A 22,192-nucleotide genomic window follows, 5' to 3' on the forward strand; every position below is an offset into this window, starting at 1 on the left:
GCCGGGGCTCCTGTGTGTTTACCAAACTCTGCAGATCATTGCACATCACCCTTCTCTACTTAGGGGGAGCAGGGTTTAGTTTCATAGCTTGGGGATGTAAGGCCTGACCCTGACTCACCCCTATATCCCTTTGCCCTTAAGTTAAATCTGAAAACCTCATTCACAAAAGGCCAAGAGATGGTAAGGATGCTAAAACAAGGGACTAACTTTCCTATAAACTGGACATACAGTTTACTAAACTCCCAATTTTTTTGCTACCCTAATAATTAGGGGATGAATTTACAAAATTTTGGCTTATGAAGATTATGTTTAAAAATCAACCGTACTCACAGCCAATAGCCAGGTAACGGAAAAAGAGCCATCCACTGATCAGTGGTTCCTTTGGGTTCCGGGGTGGTTTGTTCATGATGTCCAGATCGGGCGGGTTAAACCCCAGTGCGGTGGCAGGCAGGCCGTCTGTCACCAGATTGACCCAGAGCAGCTGGACAGGAATTAAAGCCTCAGGAAATCCCAGGGCTGCGGTCAGGAAAATACTGTTTCCACCCAAAGAAAAGAGAAAGACCCCAAATTATTTTTGGTCACTATTTAAATCAAATTAGCACCCTCTCCTCCTCCCTCAATCAACGGACAGTAACAATGACTGCTTGATATAACTTTTTTTGGCCATCAAACATTCAGTATACCTAATTTCGAGTTAAAGTAAACTGTCAGAAGGCCATAGTTTAAAACTCATTTCTATGTTCAGGGCATCCTTCACTTCACAGGGCAGCAGCCAGACAGCCCTCCCGTGGGCCGGATGAACCTCTATCATCCTTCCTCTCGCCTGGCCCTCCGACCCGGCTGCTGCCATATGAAGAACGAATCTGGAAAATGGTCATCCTATGCCGATTTTAGAAAAAAGTGATCTTGGGACGCCTGGGGGGACTCAGTCGGTTAAGCGGCCGGCTTCAGCTCGGGTCACGATCTCACGGTCGTGGGTTCGAGCCCCGTGTCGGGCTCTGTGCTGACCACTAGCTCAGAGCCTGGAGCCTGCTTCAGATTCTGTGTCTCCTTCTCTCTCTGCCCCTCCCCTCCTTGCGCTGTCTCTCTCTGTCTCTCAAAAATAAATAAAAGACATAAAAAAAGAAAAAAGAAAAAAAGAAAAGAAAAGAAAAAAGTGATCTTTCACAGGGACCCACCAGACAACTTCCCCCACATTTGAAGAGATGAGGTAGCGGATAAACTGCTTCATATTGTTGTAAATCGCCCGCCCCTCCTCGACAGCAGCCACGATGGTGGAGAAGTTGTCGTCGGCCAGGACCATCTCAGAGGCGGTTTTAGCCACTGCCGTGCCAGAGCCCATGGCAATGCCGATCTCTGATTTCTTCAGGGCGGGAGCATCATTCACGCCATCTCCTGTCTGAAAGGAAACATGAGGACTGGTTTTTGCACACCTGCCACCACCTCACACCCCAACAAAGGCTCCACCGTCCCGAAGCAAGAGCAAAGAATGGAGCCCTGGACCTCTAGGCATAGCCAGAGAATTTTCAGTTTTACAAGTTGGTGTCACAAAATGCACTTCACCTGGGAAATGTGCAGTTGCTGAATGAGCTTACCAAAGAGACTCTGGAGGGAAGTGGCACCAAGGGGACTTGCAATTCATCTGTATTATTTTTTACCCAACAAAACACAAACCACCCATATGGCAGTCAAGATTGAAGCATGTGTATCACTCAGACAAATCTCAAGTAGAATAGGTGACTATGCTAGGAAACTAGAACATGCCATTTACAAACGTCAGAAACATGGAAAAATACTAAATATTGTCCACAGATACAAAACTGTCATTCCCATTGATGTTTTTCAATTTTTACTGAATACCCAACGTTGGATTCAGAAAAGCGGTTCTCTCTGGGAGATGAGAGGAAGGAAGACCACCTGTTAATATCTGCTTTCAAATAACACCTTTTAAGACAGTTTCACAGACCAGCAATAGAAAGCAAACAGTCTACAATGTAAACTTGACAGGGAGAAGAATCATGTAAGGGGAAGGATCCTAGAAATGCCTCACCAACAGGCAGCTCTTACCGCTTTATCGGTACATCATCTAAGTTCAGGTAGGGTTATCCAAAGATTGGGGATAGAACTTAGAAGAGTTCTATCCTGGATCAACTTTTTTTTTTTTTTTTTTAAAGAAAACTTGAGATAACATGTACCCTTTAACCAAGACAAAGACTAGATATTACCAAATATTTCCCCATGACTGATTCAGAAGGCTTATTTTCTACATTGTTAACTAGTCTAGAAGCTTCCGTGAAGGTAGTAATACATAGCATGCCAACTACGGCTTAAAAGAACCCTAGAGAAACAGCCCCGATCACGACAAAAATCAAGATATTCTGAGTCTGGGAGCTGTTACTAAAAATTTAACAGTCAAAATTACAACCTGCTCTGTGTAGCGTTGAGTCCAAAGGTACTCACCATAGCTGTAATCTCATCAAAAGACTGAAGAAACTCTACAATTTTTGACTTGTGGGAAGGCTCAACTCGAGCAAAACAGCGGGCATTTAGGCAGGCATCTCTCTGGGCTGAAGGACTGAGCTCATCAAACTCCCGACCCGTAAAAGCCTTTGCCGTCACATCCTCCTCCTGCCCAAAGATGCCAATGCGGCGACAGATGGCCACAGCAGTGCCTTTGTTGTCCCCTGTGATCATGATGACCCGGATGCCTGCTTGCCGGCAAAGCTTCACAGAAGAGGCCACTTCAATTCTCGGAGGGTCCAGCATGCCCACACAGCCAACGAAAGTCAGATTGGTCTACAGCAAAAGAATCATCTTATGTTAGAACGGGAAGTTCTAGGTTTTCCCCTAAGGCGAAACAAGGACCAGTTATACATGAAGAGCAAACGCTCCTCCACTTTCCTGTACTAAGTTCTGTAATGGTGAAGATTAACATTCATACAGACATAAATCCAATGAGGAACAGTATTACTTCCAATGAACGAGAAAGGATTACCTTCTTGAACCAAATCATCCTTTAACTTTCACGATAATAATATTCTGAAAGGAGGTAAAAAACATACTAAGGAGTAAGAGCATTTTGACACTGGCCACTCTTGTGGCCCAGAGGACCAGTTCTTCCTTGTTCCTCTTGGTCAGTGCTTCAGGAAGCACATACCCAGGATCAAAGAGTTCTACTATGAGCAGAAGAGTAGAAGAAATCTCTCAACTTGGATATTTTGACCTTTGGTAACTAATGAAAGTTAAAAAAAAATATTCCCGATTTTTAGAACATCTTAATTTACTGAAGAGTTGCAAAATAGGTTTTACGAGTTTACTTTCCTACCCTGAAAGCAACAGACCTGTATTTAACTGTTCACTAGGCATGCTGAAAGCAGCACGCTGAATTGGAATGGTGGGGCATTTGGCTGCAGAAAAACAAATAACCACACCTCTTTCTTGGCAAAAGCAAGACTCATTTGACCTTTTACTGAAGGAGCGCTGTTTGAACACAATGAGTGTGCAGGGTGTGGAGGAAGGAACATTTCGTTAGCTAACCTCATATTTGATAAAGTTGGCAGAGTCCTCAAGGTTCATTTCTTCTCTTCTCAGTGGGTTGTCGTGAGTGGCCAGAGCCAGGCACCGCAGTGTGTCGCTGCCACTACCCCATTCCCGAATGACAGACATGACCTTCTGTTTGACTCCAGGGGTCATAGGGACTTTAGTACTTCCAACCCGAATGTGGGTGCACCTGTCAATGACACCTTCGGGAGCACCCTGGAAATGTAACAGACTTAGATCAGCAACTTACTGGGCTCACCTAGGACCCTAATCCTGGTAAGAACATCTCAACCGCAATCTACTTGCTGTACTTGCCTTCACAAACATTTTGCTCATTGATGTCCGGCTAGGTTTGTTTGGCGTACAATAAACCGACATTGATTTTCTATCGCGTGAAAACTCGAGAGTAAATTCTTTTTTCATCAACTGCTTTATGACCTAAAAAGAAAACACGCATGGAATACTATTAGACAACAATTTCTGAGTATTTTTCACTTGGTCAACAAATGTTCACTAAGCACCTATTCTGTTGACAGGTGCTGGGGGTTTAGCCATGGACGGTGACCAAGTTCTCACCCTCCTGAGGCTTAAACTTGCCGTCTCATTTGGGAAGACACACTAGAATGTGAATGCAGATATAATGAGTGCTACAGAGAAAAAAACGTTTCAGGCAAGGAAGGGAGATAGAAAATTTGCGTATGTGTAGATTGCAATTTTACATAAAGTGGTCAGAAGGCGGCAGCGTTTGAGTAAAACCCTGAAGGATGTGTGCGCTGAGAGCCGAAGTGCAGGCTGGGAGGACCTGGCGTGTTCAAGGAGGCCGTGTACAGCTGTACGAGCTTGCGAGAAAAAGAGAGAAGCGTAATGGTGGAGGGAGGGAAGTGGGCTTCGGAGGGCAGAAGCGGGTTGCAGGATCTTGAAAGTCCCTTTAAGGCATTTGTTTTTTATATCAAGTGAGAATGAGAAGATGATGGAGGGTTTCAGGCCGTGGCAGTTAAAAGAGTTAGCTGAATGGGCGGGGGGCGCCTGCACGGCTTAGCTGGTTAAGCATCTGACTTCAGCTCAGGTCACGATCTCACAGTCTGTGGGTTTAGCTCTGCGTCCAGCTCTGTGCTGACAGCTCAGAGCCCAGAACCTGCTTCAGATTCTGTGTCTCCCTCTCTCTCTGCTTTTCCCCTGCTCACTCACTGTCTCTCAAAATAAAATGAAGGCTTAAAAAAAAAAAAAGTTGCTCGAATGGGGACAAGGAGCACCACTTAGTACAGATAATCTAAGAGACGATGGCAGCTGTGGGCCGGAATGGGTGGTCCACAGCACTCCTGCCCCACAGAGGGGTCTACTGTGGTGGAACCGTTCTATCAGAGCTGCTCATGTAGCTGTCCTGTGTGGCTGCTAAGCACTTGAAGAGCCACTGTTCTCTTTATTCTGAAGAGCTTTAGGGAGCAAGCACATTAGACACTAGCACAGTGACCAGAAGAGCTCATGGAAGTAACTGCAGACAGAAAAGTTTGAGAACTGGGCCCTGGGGCTTCCCCCACCGCTGGTGGGATGTGTAAGATCCAGCCAAAGAGTTGGCAGACGAACGGGAGGGAGGGGAACAAGTGAAGGCATGTTTCACAGAGGGAGAGACCAACAGTTAAGGCACAGGGCTTTTCAGGACCCTCTGGATTCAGACACTGTTGAGTTGTGTATACAACATATACGGCTTTTTTTTTTTTTTTTGGATAATATTTTTTTTGATGTCTGCTTATTTTTGAGACAGAGCACAAGCAGGGGAGGGGCAGGAAAAGATGGAGACATAGAATTCGAAGCAGGTTCCAGGCTTTGAGCTGTTAGCACAGAGTCTGAGGCGGGCTTGAACCCACAAACTGTGAGATCATGACCTGAGCCAAAGTCAGATGCTTAACCGACTGACCCACCCAGGTGCCCTACACTATCCTAATTTTTATACCTTTGATTTCTTGGGACGGGCTGCTGATACATCCTCTCAGCCAGAACTGCCTCAAGCAGAAAAAAGACCATCACTGAATTCTGCATTATCTGACTCATGTATTTTTGTGTTTAGTTTCCATGAAGCATTTTCACCAAACGCTCTAGAAAGACACAAGGAATGTTCAGTGATTCTGGCTAAGGTGTGGATCTAGGCACCAGATACATTCTCGGGGGAGTGAAGAACACAGCCACGTCTAACACATTGGGATGGTCCATTAGGCCCTAAAAAGCTGGGTCCCGCCCACCTCACCTCTGAACTACAGCAGGTTCCTGCTTTCTCAGGGCTAGAGACTGGCAGGAGTTCGATCTGGGAATTTTGGAGGAGCCCCCATGACAGTCATTTCTGATCTCCTCATTCAGCTGCTGACAAAAAAATGAGGTAAAGGCAGCCACGGGTCAGGAAATGGCTTCGTCTGCCCTTACATGTGGTCATCATGACGGTTACTGCACTGCTTGTAAGCGCCGGACTACTTGTTTCCCTCCATCGAGTAGTTACAGGTCTGGAATCAAACAGTTCTAATCCTCAGTCTGTGAAGCTGGGTCTTCAGGTTGCCTCTGAGGGACTTAGTCAAACCAACTAATAATAGAGCTGTCGACAATGTGGCTTTGCAAGGATCACCCCCACCCTACACCCCACCCCGGCTCACCGCCAGTCTGGGAGTGAGGGCTCTAAAATGGAGACCAGGACATCTCCCACCTTGTGGAAGCCACACGCTGGGGCGGATGCCACAGGAGCTGCCCAGAACCTCATGACTATGAGATTGCTGGTGGTGGCGTGTGGATCACGTCACAGCAGAGAGAGCCTTAATTCTGGTGAGTTTTGTTTTCTCAGAATAGTATAAAGGAGATAAAATGATGCAAAAAGAGGGTGCTAGAGGGGTCCAGATCTGCCTCACCATATGAAACTACACTCCTCACTGAAGGCCTTGGTTCCCGTCTGTAAATGCCAGACTGGACTGGACGGACCCTTTCACAGCCTGACATTTGCTGTGCTCATCAAAATGCTTAAAGAACTTGACTGGAGGGGTATATGGGCAGCTCAGCCAGTTTAAGTGTCTGACTTAGGCTCAGGTTATGATCTCGTGGTTTTTGAGTTCAAGCCCCACATCGGGCTCTGCACTGGTAGCGTAGAGCCTGCTTGGCATACCCTTTCCATCTCTCTTCCTCAGATTGCACACATGCTCTCTCACAAAATAAACGTAAAAAAAAAAAGGAAAAAAAAATTGGAGTGGGCTGGAGAAAATCAGAAAAGTGAAACAAGAGAATACATTAAAACAGCTACTTTGAGAAATTTTACTGGGAAAGAAAAGAAGCAGAGTGCTAAAGGAGAAATACAAAAACAAAGTTTTAAGGTAAATAACATACTACTCTGTCCTGTGCCAATGAAGATCCAGTAGAGATGGAAAATGATAGCACAGGAGAGAGAAGCCGGGACTCATGGCACAGGGACAGCCGGCTCGCAGTGCCACGGGAGGAGGCAGACCCTAGAGCGCAGGAGGCTGCCTGCGGAAGTCACCTAGAGCCTGCTTCGGTTTTCTCGTCAGATAGGTGGCCATGTCACCGCGCCAGACCGCAAGTGTGGGGCTGGGAATGCGGCCAGTTTGAGGAGAAAGGTATGAATCTCCCTAGTTGTCTAAGAGGGTGGGGAGTGAAGGGGCTCAAATAGGGGAGGAAGTGAAGGGCAGCATCAACACCACCCCAGGCTTCAATACTGACCGAGTTGCAGGCATTTGCTCGTTCTATTTTAGAAAGACCCTTCAATTCGGTATCAAATACATTCATCTTCTCCACTAGGCAAGTGAGAGCAGTCTCTGTAGCTTCTCCGACTTTCTCATACACTCCCTTCGCCTGTATTGGTTAAAAACCATAGAGTGAAAAAGCAGTGAGTAAGTTTTTCACCAGTAAAGACTTCCCATTGGAGGAAAGCTTGTGCTTCATTGCACCAGTATTATCGGGGCTGTTTTTACCCTACTCTGGAGCAAATGAGGAAGACAGTTAAAAATATCTTCAAAGCACATCTTATTCTAATAACTAGGTTTATTTCCTTTAACTATGAGAAGCCAACAATCAGTAATTCAAATAGAGCTTTCAAATAGTATGTGAAACTGCATGTTAATTATCATTTTACAGAGTTCACATTCAAGTTCTGATGGACACTGGTTTCTTTTAAAAATCAGTGGCTTCACATGTAAGTCAAAAGGGAAAAGGTTTTCTACTGTTTAAATTTTATATTATTTTATCATCATCATCATCATCATCATCAACAAAACAGCCCTCTAAACCTCAGCTTGTCCTCAAGGACAGACCACCACCCATCTTCAAACACAACACCAGCACCCTATACTTTCAGGCAAACATTTCCTATCCTAGGTTTTCTTCACTGTTGGCAGCCACTCTATGCACAGAAGAGCATCACGTACACCCTCACCCCCAGTTACGAGGGACTGCAGCACTCAGAGGATGGACGCTGCTGCCGGAGTGCGCACAACACTCACAACATGTGTGAGAGGCTCTCGGCTTTCTTTGGCTAGGCCACACCGACTTGGATAAAATGGAAAGAGGAAATAAAATCAGGAACCCCTACTTTCCAGAGGAAAGAAGGCTGGATTTTCATTCCACCCACCCCACCCTCGAGCGAGAACAGCCAGGTCTACTTTCTCATTTGTGAGGAGCCTTACCTCATTGTAATCCAATGCAGAATCATTACAAAGAGCACAAATTGTTGCCAATTCCACAAGACCATCGTATTGATGACATTTCACTGGTTTATCATCTTTATGCCTATCAAAAGAAGAAAAATACTTTTAAAGCATAATGTGGTCATCTCTATTGATATTTATTTAACTTGTAATATAATTTTGTGAACAACAGCCTGGCAAGTATTCTAAAGAATTTGAGTGATGGCTCTTAGAAATCTGATGCAGGAGACAAAACAGTGTATCTTGGACATCAGGGATCAATCAATGAAGACCAGGGGCGCCTGGGTGGCTCAGTCGGTTAAGCCTCCAGCTTCGGCTCAGGTCAGATCTCACGTTTGTGGGTTCGAGCCCCGTGTCAGGCTCTGTGCTGACAGCTAGCTCAGAGCCTGGAGCCTGCTTCCGGTTCTGTGTCTCCTCTCTCTGCCCCTCCCCCTCTCATGCTCTGTCTCCCTCTGTATCAAAAATAAATAAAACATTAAAAAAAATTAAAAAAAATCAGTGAAGACCAGAAGTTCTTAGTTAATGGAATTCTTCCACCACAGGTATCAATACAAAACAAACCCCCGCTGAAAAATTAGGCTCCAAAGCCAAGCTAAATAAAAATGAAAAAACGCACTGACTTATAACCTGCCTTCCTTCCAAAATGTGTATTATATTTAAAAAATGTATTACTCAAAAAACTGACATGAGCCATATTCAGAAAATTGTTAGACACACTGCAAATCTATACAAGCGCCAAATGCCGCAATGGGTCCTTTAAACGGTAAGGCGGGTACTCACACTTCTCCGATAGGTGCGTATGTTGACCCCGTGATGGTAAACTCATTAAGGGAACACGTATCCCCTTCAACCTTGTCCAGGATGAACATCTACAGGAAAAAAGGCATCCGTGTTTAAAATACGCTAGGAAAAAACCAATCTCTTCTAAGACAAAAAGCATTTCTCACAGAAGAAAATTTTAATGAAACTTATGAACTGAAGCTCAGTATATGAGACTGTCCCTTAGTCCAACTAGATGCTATTTAGGATGCCTCCCAGTCCGTCCAGGAGCCTGAAAACCAGCATCACCGAGGTGAATAAATACAAGTAGCAGGGGCACCAAAGACACAGAAAACAACCCCCGGGAAAAGTTATGAGGACTCTGGGCCAGTCAATTCCAAAGACGCAGCAGTAGTCTTCAGAGGACTCAGAATTCCCAATTTCAAACGACTGGCTGAGAACGTAATCTTAGGTAGTCCTGACCGGAGCTAAGAGTAAAAGCCCGGGACGAATAAACTCCCGTCCCATTTCAGAGCTGCATAAACATTCCGAGTAAAATAAGACAAATCACTTCTCTCCTCCTGCCCGCTTATTTTTATTGTGGCAATAGCTCATTTTCTATGAAGCTGCATAACTCCATGTGTACAGTAAGGAGCCTGCAGAACGGACTGAACTGATGTCACCAAGGCAACACAGAATTATGCTTAGGAAAAGATTCTGAATTATATAGAATAAAGGACATGAGCTAGTTTCTTAAAGCCCAGGGTGTTTTATTTTTCCGTTTTGCTTTTCAATCACAATTTAGAAGCCCAGTTAGGAGACTCAGATTTACACTTGTATTTTCACGCAAACTGAAACTATAACATCTCATAAAACACAGAACAAAAACACAAAGTGTTACTTCAACTATCCTTTATTGTGCCCAAATCCCTCTGAAATATGAACAATTAAGAACATGATCAGGGTGACTGGGTGGCTCAGTGGGTTGTCTGACTTGATTTGCTCAGGTCATGATCTTGCCATCCATGGGATCAAGCCTTGCAGTTGAGCTCTGCACACACAGCTCAGAGCCTTCTTGGGATTTTCTCCTCCTTCCCCTCCCCTTATGTCCCGTTGCTCTCAGAACAAATGAAATATTTAAAAAAAAAAAAAAAAAAAGAAAGAAAATGAGGCGGCTTGGAGGGTCAGTTGGTTAAGTGTCCGACTTCAGCTCAGGTCATGATCTTGTGGTTCGTGAGTTGAAGGCCCACGTCGGGCTCAGTGCTGACAGCTCAGAGCCTGGAGCCTGCTCCAGATTCTGCATCTCCCCATCTCCCTGCCCCTCCCCTGCTTGCATTCTCTCTCTCTCTCTCTCTCTCTCTCTCTCTCTCTCTCTCTCTCTCAAAAATAGTAAACATTGAGAGGGAGGGAGGCAAACCATAAAAAACTCTTAAATACTGAGAACAAACAGGATTGATGGTGGTGGGGGAGAGGGGAAACTGGGTGATAGGCATTGAGGAGGGCACTTGTTGGGGTGAGCATTGGGTGTTGCATGGAAACTAATTAGACAATTTATATTAAATAATAAACATTAAAAATTTTTAAGATACAAACCATTTATAATAAATTTAAAACTACTCAACTCAAAATTTTTTTAAATGTTTATTTATTTTTGAGACAGAGAGAGACAAAGAGCAAGCAGAGAAGGGGTAGAGAGAAAGGGAGACACAGAATCCGAAGCAGGATCCAGGCTGAGCTGTCAGCATAGAGTCTGATGCAGGGCTCAAACCCACGAACTGTGAGATCATGACCTGAGCTGAAGTTGGATATTTAACCGACCGAGTCACCGAAGTACCCCTCAAGATTTTTTTTAACTTAAAAAAAAATTTTTTTAATGTTTTATTTACTTTTGAGAGAGAGAGAGAGAGAGAGAGATAGCGTGAGCAGGGGAGGGTCAGAAAGAGGGAGATACAGAATCTGAAGACAGGCTCTAGGCTCTGAGCTAGCTGTCAGCACAGAGCCTGACATGGGGCTCGAACCTACGAACTGTGAGATCGTGACCCAAGCTGAAGTCAGACGTTTAACAGACTGAGCCACCCAGGCACCCTTAAACTCAAGTTTAAAAAGGCGTATAGTGCTTTAAAGTAACTTTTCAGAGCATCTCAACTCACATTCAGTAACAGAATCAGTTCATGCTTGTTTTAAAATAATATTTTTTTGGGGGGCGCCTGGGTGGCTCAGTCGGTTAAGCCTCCGACTTCGGCTCAGGTCAGATCTCACATTTGTGGGTTCGAGCCCCGCGTCAGGCTCTGTGCTGACAGCTAGCTCAGAGCCTGGAGCCTGCTTCCAGTTCTGTGTCTCCTTCTCTCCCTGACCCTCCCCCTCTCATGCTCTGTCTCTCCTGTATCAAAAATTAATAAAAAACATTTAAAAAAATTTAAAAAAAAATAAATTTTTTTTTTAGGTGTGCCTGGGTGGCTCAGCTGGTTAAATGTCTGACCGGCTCAGCTCAAGATTTCATGGTTCGTGTAGATTCGAGTCCCATCTTACAGGCTCTGTGTTGACAGCTCGGAGCCTGGAGCCTGATTTAGATTCTATGTCCCCCCTCTCTCTGCCCCTCCCTCACTCATAGGCTGTCTCTCAAAAATAAACATTAAAAAAAATTAAAGTAACTTTTTTTTGGCCTCATGAGATTTGCTTAAATAGTGTGAACTTTTAAATTCTGAAAGCTTCATTTTGTTTTAATACTTTTTTAAAAGTTTGTTTATTTTGTGAGAGAGAGTGAGCGAGTGAGTGAGTGAGAGAGCGAGCACGCTCGTGTATGAGCAGGGTAAAGGCAGAGACAGGAGAGAGAATCCCAAGCACTGTCTGCACTGTCAGCGCAGAGTTCGATGTGGGGCTTGAACTCATGAACTGTGAGAGCATAACCTGAGTCAAATCAAGAGTTGAATGTTCAACTGACTGAGCCATCCAAACCCCCCACAGCTAATTTTTTTTTTTTAAATAAACTCTACACCCTACACAAAGCTCACCCAAAAAGCTTCATTTCAAAAGCATATCTACATATAAATTAACCCTGGAGCAAAACTAAAGCCATGAGCAAGACATATAAAATGGGTTTTTTTTTAAATAAAAATATAAAATAGGATTTAAAACTGTGATGACTCCTGATTTAAAAAAAAAAAAAAAAGGTTCTAATTCAAACATATACAACCAGTGTAGAATGAGGAAAAGTTTCATGTCCAAGGTCACATGTAGCAGCATCAGTGATGCCTACATTTTTTTCTAACAGATACAACACCTAAAAAAAAGGAAGCTTGTCAAATGGCTCCTTTCAAATATGTTTGACATTTTACAGAAGAGGAACAAAGGACCAAAGAGGTTAAACAAGTGTTCAAGGTTATATAATTATTAAGTGGAAGAGAGGACTAGGTTTAACTACCCATCTCTCCTATAAAAAAAACCCAACCCTACTTCTGTTTTTTACCCTTTTATTAGAAGCTGTGTGACCCTCAGACATGTCACTTAACTTCACAGAGCCTGAGTTTTTAAACCTCTTGAGCAGGATTGCCATGATTCATAAAGTCACATGTGAAAAACAAATTCAGTGCACTCAGCAGTATCAGAGCAAGTTGGCATTATTACCACACACCATGTCATTTCTTAAATGATATAGTTTATAAAAAGTGAAACTTTCAGTTTATACCATAGTCCAAAATATTCTAAAATGCTCAGAATTTTAATCCACATTAAGCAAATCTGAATGCAAGAGGGCATGTTAGAGTATGAGCAAGTAAACCATTTAGGAACTGCATGATGAAAGTATTCTTAAGTCAAGGGCAGTTATGCAACCCGCTGCAAGAAGCCTCCCGTGGAATACTGATGAGCATCAGCTTTCTGTCACAGAGGTACAACAGAACCAAGAGGCAGGTGAGGCTGTTTAACAGAAGAAAACATCTTACACCAATTAAGAGAAAATAAAAATTTTTTGTATTACGGACTGTTTTATTCTTAGTTTAAAATCTGATTTGTTGCCACAGTTTGAAATTAGCTGACAAGTATCTATTAGCCAATTTACACACCTTTTCTGGTTCCAAAGAATGAAAACCTAGGTAAACGTAGGCAGCTGAGTCAAGCCTTACTTTTAACTATGTAAGAAACAAAACACCTGCCTGTTCATTCTAAATTGGGGTCTGGACTACACAGAGAGTTGGTGGGAGTGGGGGACTGTATGTCTAAAAATCATTGTGAGTTTCAATTTGGCAAGATAAAAATTCAGAGGGTTTAATTGTATTAAAAGAAAAAATGTCTAATGATATTACCCCAAACCTGGAAATAAGGCCTACAGAATGACCACATTCCCTTCAATGTCATTCAGAAGCATTACTTTACAGGCTGAGAGATGTAGTATTCTAGAAATATGTAGCACCGTTCCACTGTGCTAAGAGCTCATTACTTACAGGAGGTTGTGGATTCGTGTCCTATAGGAAAGACAAACTAGTTTTATTGTCCTACTGACTTTTTAAAAAGTTTATTTATTTGCGAGAGTGCAAGCATGGGAGAGGAGCTGAGAGGGAGAGAGTTAATACCAAATAGGCTCCACACTATCCGTGCAGAGCTGGATGTGGGGCTCCAAGCCACAAACCATGAGATCATGACCTGAGCCGAAATCAAGAGTGGACACTTAACCAACTGAGCCACCCAGGTGCCCATGGCCTATAGGGTTATGAATCAGTTTTTGTAATCTAACACAGCAATTCTATTCTAATACTGAGTACTTCCTCAAATGCTCTTTGTAACCAGCTTTACCATTTTACGGATTCCCTCATTATTTAACAAGCCAAACAGAATCTTTGGTGTCTTCTCAATATTTTTACGAGCTGAGCACCATCTGGAAAATTATACCCATATAAAGCTGTTTAAATAAAAGCTAGGGAAAGAACTTAAATCACCTGTATCAGTATTTCTGGAGTTATTACTTTTCTACGGGCAGTTTAAACAGTTTCTTATTTTATCCCCCAAGTGATGGTCAAAACAATCTAAGAAAGAAGGATGAACACACAGAAAAAGCAAGTTAAAGGCAATTATTTGCCTTTCAAGGAAGCATGTCTCATTCAATATGCTTTAAAAACACAAGTTAGAAGTTTAACTAGACAGGCAGGTAGGGAACTGGCTGCTTTATAGAATTTTCTTCTTCCTTTAAGGCTGTTCAAGTAACATATGCACTTAGTGACAGAACACAGTCACCTAACACATTTACAGACCGTCTGTAGTTTACCTTCCCCAACATAAATACATTAACCATGTAGACACCCTTATTTCATGAATTAGTTTAGGAATTAGAGGACTAACTCCTCTGAGGCATCATATTACCTTGGGTTCAAGGCTATACACACAACCCGATTTGTTTAAAGCACTTTAAAAGGTGTCAAATTACAAATCTAAGATTTTGATGCCATGAGGGCATATTCTTAGGATGAATCAATAACCAGCAGCAGGAGAGAGTCTTAAATCACTCCTACTTACCCTGCACACTGACATCTGGTTCGTCGTGAGTGTACCAGTCTTGTCTGAGCAGATAACAGAAGTACAACCAAGGGTTTCCACAGAAGGGAGGCTTCGAACAATGGCATTTTTCTTGGCCATTCTTCGAGTTCCAAGAGCCAGGCAGGTGGTGATGACAGCAGGCAGACCTTCAGGAATGGCCGCCACGGCCAGGGCCACTGCAATTTTGAAGTAGTAAATAGCACCCCTGATCCAGGAGCCTCCATGAACTGGGTCATTGAAGTGCCCAATGTTTATGATCCAGACTGCAATGCAAATAAGGGATATGACTTTGGAAAGCTGTTCCCCAAACTCGTCCAGTTTCTGCTGGAGGGGTGTTCTCTCCTGTTCTGTTGCCACCATCTCATCCCGGATCTTGCCGATTTCTGTGTTAACTCCGGTTGCCACCACCACTCCCATGGCTTTGCCAGCAGCGATGTTTGTTCCCTGTGACAGGACAGAGAAGATTAACACCACACACAACTTAAAAACCGAGCAGGGAACTCAGAATAGTTGACTCGTCTGTGGGTATCGATCAGAGCACCCAGACCGTCTCATATATTCTCCTGGGCCTTCTGGTGGCTGCTATTCAGAGTCAGCCATCCAACCTTGACAGTGCAGGCGGCATGGTCCGGCTGTCCTCGTTTATCCTTTCACAGTCCTACTTGCCCCTGGCAGCTCCACCCTTACCCTCTCCTAGAAACTCTATTCATAATACCGAGCCTGGCTTGCAGACTGGCTTTGGGCTGGAACAGGGCTCTAACCCCTCTGCCTTCCTGACTCTTCAAACTCCATCTGGGCCTCAACCCTAAGCATTCTCCAAAGCTGGCTCCAGAGCTCAAAGCTACCCCCGCCTCCACTATGATCACTTACAACAAGCAGGCCCGCCAACACTGTGAGCAGCCCTGGGGACCTCCGCTCAAGCGCCGGCATTCAAAAATCACTGAAATCACGTAGGAGCACGCTCCCACCCCACTCTAAGCTGTAATGATACAACTTCGCTATTGTCACTGTAACTCTATAGCACTTTACTTACGAGGAGAGGCTAGACTCCCAGGCTAACCCACAAAAACCTACCACCTGAAATATTTAAAGGCCAAACAAGCAAAACCTACCAATTTCTCAACTTTCCATTTCAAAAAAATTTAACAGAAAAACTGTCATACAATAAACATCCATTTTATTTTTCATCCAGACTCATCTTATTGTTGCCACATTTGCTTTCTTTCTAAACACACAGCTTTTCATTGTGATCTATATACAGATATCCACATCATTTAAAAAACATCTTTATAGGCTAAGCCTTTCCCACACAGATCTACTTTTTCTAGGTTTACAGATGAAGAATTTAAAGGTGTTTGACCAAGTACTTACAGAAAACAGCATGTTCTTCTTATCCTGGTTGACAGCACGTGGGTCTGGGACAGGGTCAGTGTGCTTGATGACAGACACGGACTCACCTAAGCAGGTTGAGAGAAGGGGCCGTTATGTCTGTGTGATCCACACGTAGAGCCGGGCCCTCACCCACTCAACTGCTACCACTCTCGGGAAACAGGATAAAACGCCCAATCTGCCTGAAGGAGGTGAGCCAGTAAACTTAGAAACTACTTTCAGAGCAGACAGTGTCAGGATTAAAGTTAATACAATTTCAAAATTAACTTAATTTTGAAATAAAATTCCAGTCAACTGCCTTTATTTCCCAGAGTAACGATTCAAATCTAGTCTATTTTCAGACATCAATTTTATTCTCTAATACTGTGAATATAATCTGTTGTAGTTGAGGTACACACTCTCTAATACTTCAAAAAGGTGACCATATATTCTTAACACACTGATAGATGATAGAACTAAATACATATATGGACTATCTACTGGGAAGCCTGTTTTTGTTCAATAATGCCAGACATGAGAAATGAAAACATAGTTTTAGAAATATCTGTATCAGACCATTCTTTTTCAAGAAAACAAAACTGAAAAACATTAGCAGTTGCGCTAAAAACACCACATGGTCTATTAAGGACTACTTCTTAGAACTTTTACAATGTCTCATTGAATTTGGTTTCAACTTAACATCAGTCATGAAAATAACTGGGGTCACTTGAGTAATGCAAAATATGGCTCCAGTTATTAAAACTGGAATACGATTATTTTAACAAAAAACATTTAAGAGATTCTATGAAAAGTTTTGAGAGATAATTATTTCTATATAGGCACATGATGAAAATTTTATATGCACAACCTAATCCGTTTCCCAACATTTTATGGCTCAATCAGCTTTCAGCTTATTGCTGCTAATGGGAGTTTTAATAAATAAGCTATTCATAAAGAAACAATAAAAAACAGAGCCCAGGCTACTCACAGCACTACCTTCCATGACTTTAGTTGCTTTACAAAACTGATAATCAGATAAATCTTGATGACCTTTAGATTTTGTATTTACTCGATTTAATTCAGGTTAGCACTGTGTTTGAGTTAATCTTCTGACCCGCCTTACTTCCAGTTAATATGAACCTTCCACCCTAGACTGTATCTTTATCAAACAAAAATGGAAAAATGTTCCAAACAATCTCAGATCTAAACGTGCAAACTTTAGGCAGTAAAACACTGACCATTTTGGTGGTGCTAGCTTTTGTTAATTCTACATTTGATCACTGCAAAGTATGTTAGATGCAAGTGTAGCATTCCTCCAAGGAAAAAAATTACAGCTCTGGAGTCTCTTTTCCTCCCTGGAAAAAGAACACTAAATAATTCATTCATTTTCCACAAAAGACAGACAACACTTCATCTTTAAGATTACTGGCTCTGCTGGGGCAGCTGGGTGGCTCAGTCGGTTAAGCATCTGACTTAGGCTCAGGTCATGACCTTGGGGTCTAGGAGTTTGAGCCTGTGTCGGGCTCTGCTGACAGCTCAGAGCCTGGAGCCTGCTTCAAGTTCTGTGTCTCCCTCTCTCTTTCTCTGCCCTTCCCCTGCTTACACGCTCTCTCAAAAATAAACATTAAAAAAAAAAAAAAAAGATTACTGCCTCTGCTAACGTAGGAATTTGTAACTTTTTAAATTTTTTTAAAAGAAAGTAAAAACCCAAGAGATTTTTGGTGAAAGTTAATTTTTGGTAAAATTTAAAGATGCCTTGTGAGATGAAAGCCAGGTGTGTTTTTAAATACCTTTAAATCTCATATATTGGCAAAAAGCCTAATTTATGAAGCTTTAAGAAGTATCTTGGCGAGGATTAAGAATGGACATGATAAAGGGACAGTGAGGCAAGAGTAGACTTCCCAGCACAGGATCTGAGAAGAGACTGCACATTCAATGACTTTTCAACATACAATGTTTACCTGTGAGGATGGACTGGTCAACTCTCAGAGTAGTAGATTTGATGGAAGTTAATCTTATATCAGCAGGAACTTTGTCACCAACTAATTGGGGAGAATAAAGGCAGTTAAAACAAGCAACTCTGGAATTCAAGTTCATGTTTCATAGAGATAAATCTGTCTCCAAATGAAACAAATTTTAAAGAAAATACATAGCCTGTATATGGCACAAATCTATCAAAGCATGTTAAATTAAACTACATAATCAACTCATCCTTAGGAGTATAAAAACTCTTGCTAGATAGATATCAGATTATCCCATCAGAAAAGTTAAAATATCATGAATAGGTAATGAGCAGCTAGAAGATGCTAAAAAAAAATCTCACTTGTAACTGTAATGAGAAATAAAAGGCTAGGGAGATACCACCTTTAAACTATCAAATTGACAGACAATGAGAGTTGAGAAAATGTACAAAGTAAGCAAGGATGCATAGAAATAGGGATTCTTATAGACGGCTGACTAAAACATCTGGAAGTTTTCATTTAAATATGAAAAAAAAAATCAGTGTCATAAATCACTTGGAGGCAAGTGCCTGGGCAGAGATTAATGAAATGTTGTGTTAGTACACTGTTAACAAGGACAAATTAAATGCACATACTGTCACTAGATATTTTTCATAATATTAACAGTCCATTTAGTGTGTAATTCAACTCTGCTTCCAGACTTTGTGCCCACCCTCTTATGCTGGTGAGTATGAAAAAAAAAACTGTTAAGAAAATCTCTGGAGGGCAATTTGGCACTATATATCAAAACTGCAAAGCACAGGGGTGCCTGGGTGACTCAGTTGGTTAAGCATCTGACTTCAGCTCAGGTCATGATCTCAAGATTCAGGAGTTTGAGCCCTGTGTTGGGCTCTGGGCTGACAGCTCGGAGCCTGAAGCCTGCTTCGGATTCTGTGTCTCCCTCTCTCTGCCCTCCCCTGCTCACGCTCTTTCTCTCCAAAATAAATAAATGTTAAAAAAAAAAAAAACAAACCCTGCAAAGCACAATCTTTTTACAACACATATTCCACTACAAGGAATTTACTCTTCAGATAGGCTCATACAGAATGTAGTTGGTCACAGCATAGCTTTTTTTTTTAATGTTTTATTTATTTTTGATACAGAGACAGACAAAGCGCGAGAGGGGGAGGGGCAGAGAGAGAGACACAGAACTGGAAGCAGGCTCCAGGCTCCGAGCTAGCTGTCAGCACAGAGCCCGACGCGGGGCTTGAACCCACGAACGTGAGATCTGACCTGAGCCGAAGTCGGAGGCTTAACCGACTGAGCCCCCCAGGCGCCCCAGCATAGCTTTCTATTAACAGCAGAAAGATGAGACAACCCCATTCATGCTCAAGTGAAAATTTCCTCTTAGGTATACTGAATATTAAGGGAGGTGGGAAACACAAGTGGGAAGCATCACCTATATGGAACGGACTGTTCATAAAGGAAATACCGCTGGGAAGGTGTTACAAGATAGGGTTACCAGCGTGGAGGGGGGAGGGAGACTTTTCACTTTGTATGGCTGGGTTCCTTTCGAAATTTGATTTATCAAGTAAGTGAATAAACCTCTTGAAATTCACCTCAAGAGGATCTGTAAGTCAACGGAGTCTTCTTCACTGGGCCAAAGAGCTCCTTTAATGCTCCTTTAAAGGGCTCACATCTCTAGTTCATATAAAGTAAATGCCACAATGCAGATACAGGAACAGATAAAGCCAATGTTTTACATGGGCCTGGAGAACAGTGTCCAGCACATGGTGGGTGTTCAAATATTGTTGAATGAGTACATATCGGTACCAAAGCAACTAGACATTAAATGTACAACAGCTTTCTCTGACCTTCTAAACGGTAACTATGGTGGTTGTGGAAGTCTGTTATAGGGAGAGGTAAAAATTAGAACAGTCTTCCCAAGAACTGCATATAGTATTTTTAAGTCAAATGTTCACTTTCCATACTTCCTCTACACACTGAACTTTGTCACTGGTTATATGCAAACTGGCAAAATTGCTATTCTGTCCAAGGAAAAAAATTTTTTAATGTTTATTTCTTTTTGAGAGACAGAGAGAGACAGTGCGAGGTAGGGGAGGGTCAGAGAGAGAGAGAGAGAGAGAGAGAGACAGAGACAGAGACAGAACCCGAAGCAGGCTCCAGGCTCTGAGCTGTCAGCACAGAGCCTGATGCGGGGCTTGAACCCACGAACCATGAGATCATGACCTGAGCTGAAGCTGGGCGCTTAACCAACTAAGCCACCCAGGCACCCCTGTCCAAGGAGATTAATTTCATTTGTCAAGCCTCCCACTTAGCTGATTTTTCTGCATTTTGGAACTTTCAAGTTCAGGAAGAGTATGGTTTGCTTTTTGAGCTCTAGTTTATTAAATCACCCTGTAGCCTAACTAGGGAATGTGCTCACAAAGGGGCACAGAAACAGACTGTCAGTATATAATCTCAAGAGGCAAAGATCACCCTTGCATTTGACTGCAGGGACACATTAAGGTGAAATTCCTGCTGGAAATGCTTATGCAATGAACAGCAATATTCCCCAACTGAATAAACGAGAACCTTTTCACCTTAATTCTGTTCCTACTACAATAAAGTAACCATATATAACTAAACTTCAGTGACCTACAACAGCTCAAATGCTCCATCAAGATAAATATTTGAAACCAATTAAAATTTTTTACTGTAGGGGCGCCTGGATGGCTCAGTTAAGCATCAAACTTTGGCTCAGTTCATGATCTCATGGTTTGTGAATTCAAGCCTCGTGTCATGCTCCGTACGGACAGCTTAAAGCCTGAAGCCTGCTTCAGATTCTGTGGTTGCCCTCTCTGCCTGCCCCTACCCTGCTCTCTCTCAAAAATAAAGACATAAAAAAATTTTTAAATAAAAAATAAAAATTTTATTGTATTATTTCTGGATGTCACAATTAATTTGATCACATGTGATCCTGGACATGAAAAGAATTAAAGGTTCGATGATGAGCATAGGGCCCTAAATGGAAAATTTACTATTTGAAAATGGTTCTTGGGGCACCTGGGTGGCTCAGTCAGTTCAACATTCTTGATTTCTGCTCAGATCATGCATGGTCTCACAGTTTGTGAGTTCGGGACCCACGTCAGGCTCTGCATTTCCAGCAGAGCCTGCTTGGGATTCTGTCTTCCCCCTCTCCCTCTCCCCTGCTAGCATGCATACACGCACACTCTCTCTCAAAATAAATAAAAAAAGAAAGAAAATGTTTCCTGCTGTCAGAAGCAATTTATGTCACAGTCCTACTGGAGCCAAAAAAAACCCTTCTAACATGGCACAGAGGTCCCCACAATCTATAAGTACTATGACACTTCTGTACTCTAACAGCTGAACATATACCAGCAATTTAAATGCAGAACATTTCATTTTATGTCAAAAGTTGAATCCTGTTTTCTAGTTCAACAATTTCATATATAACCCCTAGTTCACACTCTATCTTACCACATCTAAAGTCAGGCAATCTAATACTCAATCAAGGATAAACTACAAGAGGACCCAAATGTATCTTGCCTTTTGTTTTGCTGTGTTTCACTGGAAGCTCAGAGGATTTAAAATGGCTGCAGCATATCTTTGAGGTAATAAATACCAAGGTTAAATTTCTTCCCCAGGTAACATGGTCAACCTATTAGCTGTGAGTTTAAGGTGAAATCGATACTATATACATGCAGCATTAAAAATGATACTTATTCTGATGGAACTAGAGTGTACTGTGCTAAGTGAAGTCAGTCAGAGGAAGACAAATAGCATACGATTTCATTCACTTGTGGAATTTAAGAAACAAAACAGATGAACATAGATGCAGGGAAGAAAAAAATAAAACAAAAAGAGAGAGGGAGGCAAACCAGAAGAGACTCTTAAATATAGAGGATAAACTGAGAGTTGCTGGAGGGGAGGCTGGCTGGGGTGAGGGAGGGAATAGGCTAAATGTGTGATGGGCATTAAGGAGGGTACTTGCTGTGATGAGCACTGTGTTATATCTAAGTTATAAATCACTAAATTCTACTCCTGAAGCAGAAAAAAAAAGTGTGTGTATATATGTATATATGAGATTATGACCTGATCCAAAGCTGGATGCTCAACTGACTGAGCCACCCAGGTGCCCCCAAAGGTCATTTTAAATACATGAAGGTCATGTTTTTGCTGTACAGAAATTGTATGGCTATACATTTAATTGTTATGTCAAATGCTAGTGGAACAGATGACTTGGGAAGCCCTTAAAAACTGACCTCAAGCTTTTCTCAACTTTTCTTGGTTCTGACAACAGCCATTATACCTGGGGGGGGGAGGGGAGGGGAGGGGACAATTAAA

At 42.4% G+C, this 22,192-nt stretch overlaps 1 protein-coding gene across 2 annotated transcripts in view; it reads right to left on the bottom strand.

Moving 5' to 3' along the window:
• Positions 1 to 22,192, bottom strand: part of ATP2A2 (ATPase sarcoplasmic/endoplasmic reticulum Ca2+ transporting 2) — a 58,114-nt gene that overhangs the window by 6,877 nt on the left and 29,045 nt on the right. For both annotated transcript variants that reach the window (XR_003902520.1, XM_029922202.1), the window contains exons 6-16: positions 17,846 to 17,926; positions 15,888 to 15,973; positions 14,496 to 14,960; positions 9,012 to 9,100; positions 8,211 to 8,313; positions 7,249 to 7,380; positions 3,856 to 3,978; positions 3,538 to 3,756; positions 2,461 to 2,796; positions 1,179 to 1,399; positions 331 to 533 (exon numbers count right to left, since the gene is read on the bottom strand). Coding sequence is in view for 1 of the 2 variants with exons in the window: in XM_029922202.1 (XP_029778062.1) it covers positions 331 to 533; positions 1,179 to 1,399; positions 2,461 to 2,796; positions 3,538 to 3,756; positions 3,856 to 3,978; positions 7,249 to 7,380; positions 8,211 to 8,313; positions 9,012 to 9,100; positions 14,496 to 14,960; positions 15,888 to 15,973; positions 17,846 to 17,926 (2,058 nt within the window). In the remaining variant the exon portion in view is untranslated. The remainder of the gene's footprint in view (positions 1 to 330; positions 534 to 1,178; positions 1,400 to 2,460; positions 2,797 to 3,537; positions 3,757 to 3,855; positions 3,979 to 7,248; positions 7,381 to 8,210; positions 8,314 to 9,011; positions 9,101 to 14,495; positions 14,961 to 15,887; positions 15,974 to 17,845; positions 17,927 to 22,192) is intronic.

This window comes from Suricata suricatta, chromosome 14, assembly GCF_006229205.1.
Source record: "Suricata suricatta isolate VVHF042 chromosome 14, meerkat_22Aug2017_6uvM2_HiC, whole genome shotgun sequence".
Classification (NCBI taxonomy): Eukaryota; Metazoa; Chordata; class Mammalia; order Carnivora; family Herpestidae; genus Suricata; species Suricata suricatta.